At 35.3% G+C, this 12403-nt stretch overlaps 1 protein-coding gene across 2 annotated transcripts in view; it reads left to right on the top strand.

The window, feature by feature from the left end:
- The window catches only part of Dhx15 (DEAH-box helicase 15), a 43882-nt gene extending 31866 nt beyond the window's left edge, over positions 1-12016 (top strand). Inside the window, exons 10-14 of one of the 2 annotated variants that reach the window (XM_059275866.1) lie at positions 512-703; positions 3453-3575; positions 6532-6722; positions 10186-10355; positions 11451-12016. In XM_059275866.1, coding sequence (XP_059131849.1) covers positions 512-703; positions 3453-3575; positions 6532-6722; positions 10186-10355; positions 11451-11568 — 794 coding nt within the window. In that variant the 3' untranslated portion in view covers positions 11569-12016. Of the gene's footprint in view, positions 1-511; positions 704-3452; positions 3576-5909; positions 6022-6531; positions 6723-10185; positions 10356-11450 lie in introns of those variants that run through there. The other variant, XM_059275867.1, reaches the window with a different exon arrangement.
- The last annotated feature ends 387 nt before the right edge of the window (positions 12017-12403 follow it).

Here is a 12403-nt window from a genome sequence, read left to right as displayed (position 1 = left end):
TATGTGTATTGTGTGTGTGTGATGTATGTATGTATATCAAGTACATTTTACCTTTTGCCTCCATTATGCATTAAGATTGGTCTTATGAAGTAGTATTACAACTTTACGAAAGGTGGCAGTTATGTGACCGAATAAGCCCCTCTAGATGTTAGTCTGGGAATCTAGGTTAACTGGATTATTGCCAGGGCATAGAAATGTAAAAATTGTAATATTTCTAATTTTTTATGAAAAAGTAATTTTGTCCTGGCTTCAGTCTTACTAAAGACATCCTTGAACTGATTCTCCTGGCTTCTACATGCAGGAGTTACAGGTATTTGCCACCATTCCTGGCTTGAAAGTCATTTTAGTGTAGTGTTGTTTGCTATATCTGTGTTGTTGAATTTGATGACAATTTGAGTTCTGATCTGGGTCCAATATAGAGTGAAAAATGAGATTGCTTATAATAAATAGTTTGCACTTTGTCATTTTTTTTTTTGCTTACTTAAGACAACTTGTCTAATTTTTCCCTTAGCTCCTGAAACTCTGATGAGAGCCCTAGAACTTTTGAATTATTTGGCTGCTTTAAATGATGATGGAGATCTGACTGAGTTGGGATCCATGATGGCAGAGTTTCCTCTAGATCCACAGCTCGCTAAAATGGTTATTGCAAGTTGTGACTACAACTGTTCTAATGAGGTCCTATCTATTACTGCTATGTTGTCAGGTAATAGAGGGGAGGGACCAAAAGCCCAGCTCTTCAGAGTCGGGGTGAACTTCCTTTGTTGGTTTTTATCGTTATCATTATTCAGCATGACAGTAGATTTAATAGATGGTTTGAAGGAACTTAGTTTGTTTCCTAAATACCTTCTAAATAGCTTTATAAAACCCTTACAAAACTAAAGTTTCTGTTTACAAAATAAAGGAAAACATTGGCTCTATTGAGTACAAATAGAAATTGCAATAGGAATTGTTTGAATGCAAGCGTAACTGCATTTTTTTCTTTAGATCCATTAGTGCTATTTTAAAGGTCTATTGAAAGTACAAAAACTTGGTTAGTGTTTGACACTATTCAGTGAGCCTGTGTTACATTTAAATTGAGCCTTTTTTACATGTATGTGTATTCAGTGACAAACATGAGTTTCTGATTTAGTGTCACAGAGAAGTAGTAATGTATCATTTGGGACTTAATCAGAATCTGATTTTGATACTCTTAAAATGGCAGAAAAACACTTGGTTAAAAAATATAACTTCTTGATAAACATGACAATTTTACAAACTTTACATTGAGAAAATAGTGCTGTTTCTTAGTGGCAATGAAACTTAATCTAACTTGGAAATTAGATTTCCAGAAAGGAGAGGAAATGTTGCAAACAAATGATTTTTCTTTTAAAGCTAAAAGTAGAAAATAAGAATACTGAAAATCAAACTACTGTATACTACTAGTTTCAGTACTAGAGAGAACTGACTTCTAATTGCAGAGTGGTTTATTGGTCCTGATTACTTAATGCCGTAAATTCAAATACTATGGAATTAAAGAATAATTAAGCTTTCTAAATATAAAATTATGGCATAGTTCAGATGTATGGTATATTCTAACGGTGTGACTTTTATTTAAGAAGTAGCTAAATGTTTTCTTGCAGAGTTATGACTGATCAGACTCAGAGCAGATGGGCAGGGCAGTATCAATGTTTAAAGAAATTTGCAGAGGTGGTGGTAGGTTGGTGTCTGCCTTGCTTATATGTTTTGTTATATTCTCCCAGTTGTATTTCTCCCAAGATTTTAGTTTTTAGAGGCAAGTTAGGGCAAGAATTATTAGTGTGCTTGTCTGTTACCTGCCAGGATTTTTTTCCTGTAGGTTCTCGTATCAGACATAGTAAACAGTACTGTTGTGTTTAGAGTATTAGTTCTTTACAGTTGGTCCTTGTGGTGAGAGTGAACTCACCCAGTTAGATGAGGAATTAGGGAAAACAGTTTACTGGTGGTTCTCTTTAGATATCAAGAGATTAAACATTAAGTGATTTTTTTTTTTTAAACAGGCCATTTTCTGGATAATGTTAAAATGTGCAGTGAGGGAAAAGTCATGCCAAAAAGCAGTTAGAGCTTTGTGAAGCTTTGTTTGCTAGTTAGTTTGAGGTTCTGAGTTAGAAACCAGAGGCCTATGGAGTCTATTTATTCCTGTTCAACTCTGGTGGCTATTTCATGTTAGTGTTTAGAGCTGTGAGATGTTTCTGTACTTATGAGTTACCTTGCTTCAGTTACATTAAGCAAGACCTTTAATGTTTACTATGATTGCATTGATGTCTTTGTTTGGCTACTTTCATCTTTAAAGGGGAAAACTGTATGGGAAAGAATAATTTGATACTGTATTTGATCTCATTGTCGATTATTCCCATTTTCTTCTATCTGAACTGATAATTCATGATTTTTATTGGTAAGGTTATAAAAGCTTCAGAATACATCGAAAAGTCCCAAGCTTGTTAAGTATTTATTTTGATAACTATGGAATTGCTAAAGTGAATTAAGGAAGGTTGTATTTAAAAAAAAATGTAGTGCATAGTTTGTAACAACTTAAAAGTTTGTGAATTAACGTTGAGGCTCTAAAAAACTACTGTAGTTCAATATTTTGATGACCCTTGAAATATTGATTGTTTTAGACTAATTGTCAACTCTTTAATATTGGATTTACTTTTATATTGAGGGTTTGATTCAAATTTTTTAAACTTGGGGCTTTATTTACTGATTTTTTTAATTAAAATGCTGCAGCATTATTGAATATCCCAGCCTTGAATTTTCTTAATTCTAAGGCGGTTTAACCTTCCACCACTACTGCTATCTTCAAACCCGAGATTTCTTGAATTTTTCTTTCTTTCTTTTTTCTTTTTCTTTTCTTTTTTTTTTTTTTTTTTTTTGTGTGTGTGTGTTTACATATGCTGTGCTTACCGGTGCTAATAGTGATACCCACCAGTTGGTAATAGCCACAGATTTAGGGAAACAATTTTGATAGAAATGTGGCAGTAGAATGGTTGCAAAGTTGTTTTAGTTATTCAGTGGGCAAGTACAGCTTCCTAACTACAGCCATTCAGTGGGGTGAATGGATGGCCTTTTGAAAAATTAGTTTATTAAAAGGCTATTGACACCATATTTCTGGTTATTGGTAGAGCTATCAGCACTGGTTTTTGAAATAAGTTGAGCTTTCTAGTAATTGATGGCCTTCAGAATAGCTGTTTTGATGCCTACTTTTAGATCTAGTTAAAATAATCAGGTACTCTGTAGCTTTGAAACCCTCTTGTCTTACAGATGTGGTTAGGTGATGTACCAAATCAAGGTAGTAAACAGTCCAAGATGCAGTTGGAGGCCATCCTGCCCTGCCCTATGCTCTGTGAACTGACCTAGCTAGGCCTTGTTCCTCTATCTGTGAATGCGTGACTCATCGATATGGGCGTTTGTGTTGGGCCCATACCAACCTTGTTTAGTCCCACAGTGTTTTGTTCGCCCCACGGAGGCCAAGAAAGCTGCAGATGAGGCCAAGATGAGATTTGCCCACATAGATGGAGATCATCTGACACTGCTGAATGTCTACCACGCTTTTAAACAAAGTAAGTAAAATTAGATTGAAGGAACTCTTTTGTCTAAATGTCACTTGCAACATAGAAGATGTTTCTTCATCTCACTTTCATTTATTATCTGTGACAACTTTACATTACAAATCCAGAGGTTCATTTGAAAATCTCCTGACTAGCATTTAAAATAGAATTGCCAATCTTTTCCAAAATTGTTTAGGTTTATAATAAGGGAAAAAGGAACAATCACAGAAAACTTGAGAAATACAGTAATAAAAATGGGCCCTGTATAAATTTACTACTAACAGAAAAATTGTGATGTGTTTCATGTTTTATTTCTATTTATTGTATATTTTTCAATAATAATAAAACCAACAAACAGAAAGAATAGGTTTGAGTTACTGTTCTCAGTCATTAACTGCAAGTGGTCTGTAAACATGAAGGGAAAAGGTCACCTGTATTATTTCTCTAAAACTGGAAAATATTAGACAGGTGCTGGTGGTACACACCTTTAATCCCAGCACTTGGAAGGGAGAGGCAGGCAGATCTTTAAGAGTTTGGGGACAGCCAGGGCCACACAGAGAAACCCTGTCTCAATAAACTGAAAAACTGGAAAACAGTAACTGTCTACTTCAATGTTAAATTTCTCAAATTTCTGATACTGTAGTTGTTACAATTAAAAAAAGCTTTCAAAATATTTTCAATTTCATTTAAAATCAATTATGGAATTAAAACAGTATTTATATGTAAGTATTTTGACTTTTGGGTGGGTGATTTGGTGAAAACATTAAACAGCGGATATCCACAGCAGTCTTACTCTGCCTGTTGTAGTAGGGGCAGAAGCTAGAGGGGAGAAAAAAATTAGAAAATAACTAATTCTTTAGAGACATGATTGTTTTATACTGAATGCTTGTAGCTACTAGGAAAGGGTGGCAAGCCTTGGTTGTTTTTTTTTTAGGCCTGTTATGATACTCTGTCCTTGTATTATACCAGAGGCAGCAGATGTGTTTGATAGAACAGACCCTTTCAAAGCGGAACAGTTACCCTTTATTCACTAACTGTCACCTTTTACAGTACAAACTTTTCCAAAACAAACTTTTCCAGATACCTTACCATTACTTGATTATTTCATGTCCTATTTTTAAGGTTTTTTTTTTAAATCTTGTTAATTAAAATATTGAGTACATTGGACTTGTAGGTATGCTTTAAATACTGGTGAAGGTATTTTTCACTGGAGACTATGGATAGAATATACGGGACAGCTTAAGATGTTATGTTAATAAGATGACATTTTAATATCTGTACAGTATAGACAATTAAGTGTTTTAACACCTTTGTGTGTGGAAGGTTTCATTCTAATCTGCAATTGGCTTGCCTTTGAATATTAAGAGTAGCTCTTAGCATTGTAAGGAGTGAGTAGGTAGCACTAGTTTTAGATTTTTGTCTCATTGAGTTATTTCTTACCAATTTAGAAATATGGTAGAGCCATCAGGTGACACTTGTTTATCTTAACTAAAATTGTCATTTGATTAGTCAGTTGGCTAGTTGATAGATTTACCCAAGCCAATATTGAGATAGGTGACACTCCCTTTCTGAGTAGCTAGACAGCAGGTGTGTTTAACCACACCCAGCTCTTGTTAGTCTTTGATGTTTGATTTCTAAATGAGAAACTTTGAGAAACTTTATTCTTAATCAGGGTGTGCAAATCAGCAACACCTTAGTTTAGAGATTTTCATTGCCCAACTTTTAGTCATATTCTTTAGTTTGAAGATGTATTTCATACTCCTGCTTACTCTTTATTCTGAAATTGCAATGTATTTTATAATGATGAACCTATGTACTTATTTAGTCTGTTTAAGTTGCTTGAATCTCAGCACTGAGGACAAAACGATATACCACAGACATACTACCTGAGGAAGATCAATATGGTTTAGTTTTTAATGCTTTTCTTCCTTCACACTTTTTCCATTTTGACAACCCTCAGTTTTATTTATTAATATCAAAAGATCTGTGAAGCAGGTGGTGTAGTTTTCTTCCATGGCTGTAATTAAAAACAGGTCACTCCAAAAAGAATTCTTTCTTTAGATGTAGTTTGTACGTTTTAAGCTTTGAGCTGAGTAATACTGGGTTGATTGGAAAGTTTTCAAGATATTACTTTTTCATAATACATGTAGTAAAATTATTAGTACTTGACGTGCTTATTCATAGGTCTTGGAGGACACAGATGACAATAAAAGCTTGCTTGTAAATTGCTGAGGCAAGTGTGCCACAGTCACAGTCTAGCATCTCAGTTCAGGCACTATTAGAGAGCATCATGCTAGTTATTTGAAGTTCACTTCATTACTTAATGTTGTATTTGATTTTCTTCAGTTAAGGCTGTGATTTCTTTGAAAATGAGCAAAATCTGGCATTTTACCAAGTTCTCTGAATCTACCAGTGTCTAATAATCCTTTGTTGGAAACAGCCAGGTGGCTGTTAATAGGTAAATAATTCAATTTGCTAAGAACCATTGATTCAAAATCATTGTTTTGCCATCTATTAGTCAGAAACCTTAGTACTGTTTCTTTTAATTCATTTGAATGAGGGTTATTGTTTATTTTTAAGAAAAGTTGGTAATATAAAATTTATTTAGAGAAAATTATGTATGTAAATGTTTTTCTCTAAGTTGTTTAGTTTATACTTTTTTCTTATTAAAGATTTTATTCATGTATGTGTGTCTTTGTTTCTGTCTGTCTTGTCTGTGGGGGAATGCAAGTGCCCTAGGAGACCAGAGGCTTCAGATCCCCCTGGAGCTGGAGCTACAGGTGTCCCAATGTGAGCTGCCCAACATGGGTGCTAGGAACCACCCACTTGTCCTCTGCTAAGGCAGTACACATGCTTGACGACTTAGCTATCTCTCCAGCCCTATTTTTTATAAAAAGTTACCTTTCAGAATTTTCTACTGTGTGGATGATTCATGGTCCCCTCTTTTTCCTTCCCTTCAACTTTTTAGATCATGAATCTGTTCAGTGGTGTTATGACAACTTCATTAACTACCGGTCCCTGATGTCTGCAGACAATGTACGCCAGCAGCTATCAAGAATTATGGACAGATTTAATTTGCCTCGTCGAAGTACAGATTTCACAAGCAGGGACTATTATATTAATATAAGAAAAGCATTGGTTACTGGTTATTTTATGCAGGTAAGTGTTGGGGAATATTACTTTAAGGTGTTACTTTTGTTTATGTTGCATTTGTTTAAGTCTATGAAGCTATGTTACTGTGTCGGTCTAAAACATCTGATGATGGTATAATGAAAAGCTGAATGACCAATAGCAAGGTAGGAGAAAGGATAGGTGGGGCTGGCAGGCAGACAGGATAAATGGAAGGAGAAATCAGGGAGGAGGAGAAGAGAGAACTAGCCAGGGAAGGAGGAGGACTCTACATTCCAGCTACTCAGCTACACAGCAAGCCACAGAGTAAGAGTAAGATTTACAGAAGTAAGAGAATGGGAAAAGCCCAGAGGGTAAAAGGATAATTTAAGAAAAGCTGGCAAGAAACTAAGCCAAGCTAAGACTAGACATTCATAATTCAGACTAAGCCTCCTTGTATAATTTATTTGGGAGCTGGGTGGTGTGCCCCCCAAAAGAGAAAAAAACAACAACAGGTAAGTAGTTAGATCAAGAGTCTATAATTGTTCGTGTAATTGCTTCTTAGTTCCCTTTTTTGGTTTGGTTTGAGTTGGGGAGTATGTATAAAAATTGGTTCTAAATTTTGTCTAGTTTCTTTGAATGAATTAGTATGGGTAGAATCCTGTCTAATGAGTAATAAGTTAGTACATTGATTAGCAAAGCTAGAAGTCTTGTTTGTTTGGATATAATTTTAGAAATACTTGTTTTTTGTTACTAGAGTCTGTGTTATATAACAAATGGATACTTTGGCCATTTTCCGGTACAATTATGAGATATTTATAAGAATATTCTTGAAATAAGCATTCTTATTTCAACCCTTGACTTTGGATAAATGTTTTAAGGTTTCTCAAAATCTTGGTCTTAATTGGAAATGTGTTAATATGTATACATACACATATTTATATTTGTAAATATGAATGTATATGTATACATGTATTATATACAAATATATACACATATTTATACATGTGCATACTATGTAAGTGCTGGGAATCAAGCCTGGATCCTCTGGAAGCTGGTTCTTGAGCCATCTCTCCAGCCCCTGTGTCTCCACATCTAAATAACTACATTTATTTTGTATTTCTACATAGTGCACATTGCTATTTATGACTAACTTGGGACATTGCAAAATCCAAGTGTCTTTTGATTTAAGCCATTCTTAATTTTTCCTCCTTATAAGTTATTTAATTTAAATGTACTGTATTAAAGGTTATTGGAAGTGGAATAAAAAAAACCCAGATGAATACCCTGAGCATCTTTTAACGTTTTATTTTATATATGGGTGTTTTGCCTGTGTGTATGTCTGGACCACTTGCATGCCTGGTGAAGCTGGAGGTGTCAGGTCATCTGAAATTGAGTTAGAGTGGGCGCTGGGAATTGAACCCAAGACCTTTGGATGAGAAGCCAGTGCTCTCAATTGTTAGGCCACCTCTCCAGCTGCTGAAAAATTATTTTAAGGGTCAGGTAAATCAAAATGATACCTGAAAAATTCTTCTGGTAGTACAATAAATCATCCCCTCTAGCTCATGCTTGTTTATTCTATCATTGAATATTTCTTAAACTAAGTACATCAGCCTCAAAGCTTATCTCTCTGTTCAGTAGCTAGGAGTCTGGATGCATTTGATTCCATTATGTAAAACCAAAGGAGATTCTGTGAAGTAGCTGTCTTTGAATCAAAGTAACCGGAAAAGTGGGTTGATGGTTCTGTGAGAAAAGGTTTACAAAAAGGGTGGCCTGGAGCTCCAGTGGACCTTTTACCTCTACCTCCCAGGTGCTGGGATGCAGATGTGTGTCTCTCTAGGTTGGAAGAATGCTTATTGTAGTATAAGGTGAATAATGCAGTTAGGAGTGAATATTTTTTCTCCAGACTTAATTATATTCTTAGTATTTAATATATACCAGCTTTTTCTTGGTATTTCTTAAATTTGCTTTCGTTATCTCTCTCTCTCTCTCTCTCTCTCTCTCGCGCGCGCTCTCTCTCTCGCGCTCTCTCTCTCTCTCTCTCTCGCTCTCGCTCACGCTCACGCTCACGCTCACGCTCACACTCTGATAAAGCTGTGATTAAAAACTGTACTATCAGACTAGAGAGATGGCTCAAGTTAAGTGCACTGGCTGCTCTTTCAGAGGTCCTGAGTTCAGTTCCCAGCAATCTCATAATGACTTATAACCATCTGTAGTGGGATCTGATGTCCTCTTCTGTCATAAAGGCATACATGTACATAGAGCACTCAGGGTGTGTGTATATCTTTAAAAAACTGTAGTATCTCAACTCCTATTCTTAGAAGCATCAACAAATGTTACCTGGCATCTAGTAGTATGTACTTAGTATAAATATTTATTGAATGACATTGTTCATCATATGCAAAATTCTAGAATTGGAAAGGGCAAACTTTTTGTCATGTTTTCGGTAGATGTTACATATCACCAGTTGGTAGATTGAAGTTTCTCAATCCCGCCCAGTCCCACTTGGGCAGCAGCCATTTTTATAAAATAATCACTCAGAGGCTTAATATTAATTACAAAATATTTGGTCTATGGCTCAGGCATATTGTTAGCTAGCTATTACATCTTAAATTAACCTATTTCTATTAATCTGCCCCCCTAGAGGCACACAGCATCTCCCCAACTCTGCCTTCTCCCTGCATCTCTCTTGGATTACTTGCCTGACTATGTCCTCTGTTGTCATAGGCCAAAACAGCTTCTTCATTAACCAATAGTAGCAACACATATTCACAGTGTACAGAAAGACCATCCCACAGCCACCAGTCTAAGTGTATTATTAGCCAAAGAAATACAGGAAAGAATTATGTGACCTCTGTTCCCATTCTTTTTTCTTACCATTTTCTTTTCTTTGTAGGCTGCTGTTTTCTGTTTGCTTAGGTTTCTTTTCTTTACTTCAGTTATGAGTATGGTGCTACTTATCTACTCTGTAGAGCCCTGTCCAGACATGTCTGAGACAGGAAGGACCAGATAATAGATAATAGGCTGTATGTATTCATCAAATCTGTGTCACAACCTCTTAGTTCTGCTTGCCGTGGTAGTGTGGTAGCAGCCATAAATGGGTGTGCCTATCTATGTTCAGTAAAATTTCGGGAATACTGAAAAATTGAATTTTGTGTGACTTTATTTTGCAAAATACCTTTTGCAATAACCTTTGAATAAAAATAAGCATGAAGCCTGGGAGATGGCTCAGTGGTTAAGAGTATTGACTACTCATCCAGAGGACCTGGGTTCAATCCTCACAACCAAGGTCTGTAACTAAAAGTCTGTAACTCCAGTTCCAAGGGGATCCAGCACCCTCTTCTGTCTGGTCTCAGGCAGCCATACATGTGGTACACAGATATGCAGGCACAGGTGTGTGCGAAATCTTAAAAAAAAAATTTCTTTTTTTTTCTAAAGCCTAAGTCTGCTTGTTTTCTTGTAAATATCTCATATTATTTTGGAATTATTTTACTTGTTACTGCTTTGGTTTCAGGTGGCACATTTAGAACGAACAGGGCATTACTTAACTGTGAAAGATAACCAGGTGGTCCAGTTGCATCCCTCTACTGTGCTTGATCACAAGCCTGAATGGGTGCTTTATAATGAGTTCGTGCTGACAACGAAGAATTATATCCGGACATGTACAGATATCAAGCCAGAATGGTAAGCATACTCTTTGATTTTAATTTCAGTTTTAGTAGTTTGCTGTGGATAGAAGTTGGCTCTGTTGTAGTAGATAAAGCCTTCTCTGCTCATTGTATAGCTTGGTCTTCTCACTTAGATGTGTATATTCTTATGCATAGATCTAGGATTTACAGAGTATGATGAATTATTAGTCAGTTTTTTGGTGAGAGGACAGTGGGAATTTTGGTGTGGGCAGGGACATGAATAGTATCAGGACTTTCTTTGGTGCCATTTTGTATAGTCTCTGGTTACAGATGTTTGTCTTTAATAATTCACCTGTTTTTATTAAAAGTATTTTATTTGTCCTTATTAAATGTTGGAGTTTTTTGGACCTATGCAAAGATAAAAATTACATCAAGTTGTATCTCAGTTAGCATATTAGTTTCTACAAGTTCTAATTACGACTGACTGCTCAACTTTTAGCAAGATGCTAGCTACCCTTGTTATTCCTCCCTACCCACCCATTTCACCATTTTATAAGTTAAGGAAATGTCAGTCCAGAGTGGACTAGAAAGCATTTATGTTAGGTGGTGTCACTTAGTATTTTACAGTTCCCATGCATCACTGATTTTGACTTTTGACACTTCAAATGTGTAGAAAATTACCGTTTTATCATGTTTTGCTGAGGAGGGGACAAATGTATAGTTAGCCTTCATAAGCATTTGTAGTTTTTAAATGAGAATGAGAAGATGAAGTTATTTGACTCTCATAGTTTATGGAACATGTCACATTTACGTAAACTTCAAAATTTGGGTTAAAGTAGTGTGGTCAAATGAAACATTTCATAGCTTTGTATTATTTTCATATTGTGTTATATGCAAGTAAATTTTTGAAAATTAATTCTGATACTTTTTCAAAGTTGATAAATTAACAGAAAATTAGTATTTTTACTAAGCTGACATTTCTAAAAGTGATGTTCATAAAAATGTAGGTTTATATTTCTTATGTTTGATTTGTATTTGAACATTTGCCTTTATTCAGCAATGATACGATTAATTCCTAGCTTTTTAGTAACTGGTACTTACTTAAAATCTTGATTTCATAACTTCCTCCCCCCCCCCCCCCTCTGGACAGGTTGGTGAAAATTGCCCCTCAATATTATGACATGAGCAATTTCCCACAGTGTGAAGCAAAGAGACAGTTGGACCGCATTATTGCCAAACTTCAATCCAAGGAATATTCACAGTACTGAATTCACTGCTTAGAACTGAAGTTATTCAGAGGACAGCTTTAAAAGATGAATGAAGTCAAGTTCAAGTTGTGCTCTTCATGTTGGTTCAATAATGGCCTTTATTTGAAAGCTTTTTAATTTTTTCTTTACAGTAAATATTCCATTTTGATTTCATAAATTAAACATTTATGCCTCCCTTTTGTGTTGACACTGTAGCTCATACTGGAAAAGTCGATCAATGTTTTGCAGTTTATTGAAAGTAGTTCTATATATAACAATGTTACAAGCATTTCTTTAGAAATGGTTGAAAATGCTTCTAAAATGTGATTATCGACCATGGTATGCATGATCGTTGTAATTGTTGACATTCCTTTTAGAAGTTGTGAAATGTTACAACTTGTGCTTATGTAGACACAATCTTCTGTCTCCGTACAGAGGCACTGACTTCAATAAAGTCTATTTATACTAATCTTGGCCCAAGTCCTTTGGTATCTTTTATTCTAGTCTCTAAGTATAGCAGCTGCTTTTCCCAAGGGTTGCGATTTTTCTTTTCTCATTGTAATCATACTGTTATTACATATTTAGCATTTTTCGAAAGGAGTGCTCCTTAGGTACAGTAGTCATTAAAGCCAGGTTTTAAAGAGCATAATGTAGCGCTTTGTTAGGATAATCAGTATGGGATCTAATGGGATAAAGTGTGTAATAGTTTTTGAAATTGGATCCCCAGAGACAGAATAATGGAAGAATGGCTTTCTCCTCATTTTTCTTAAAGTTCATTTCATAAGGCTGATAATTTATTACCTTGTTAAATGCATTTTTGTCAGATCTTATTATACTCAGATGAACAGTTTAAGCA

Source organism: Peromyscus eremicus, chromosome 10 (genome assembly GCF_949786415.1).
Source record: "Peromyscus eremicus chromosome 10, PerEre_H2_v1, whole genome shotgun sequence".
Lineage (NCBI taxonomy): Eukaryota > Metazoa > Chordata > Mammalia > Rodentia > Cricetidae > Peromyscus > Peromyscus eremicus.
The sequence above is the reverse complement of the archived record's forward strand: the minus strand, read 5'-3'. Positions and strand labels throughout refer to the sequence as shown.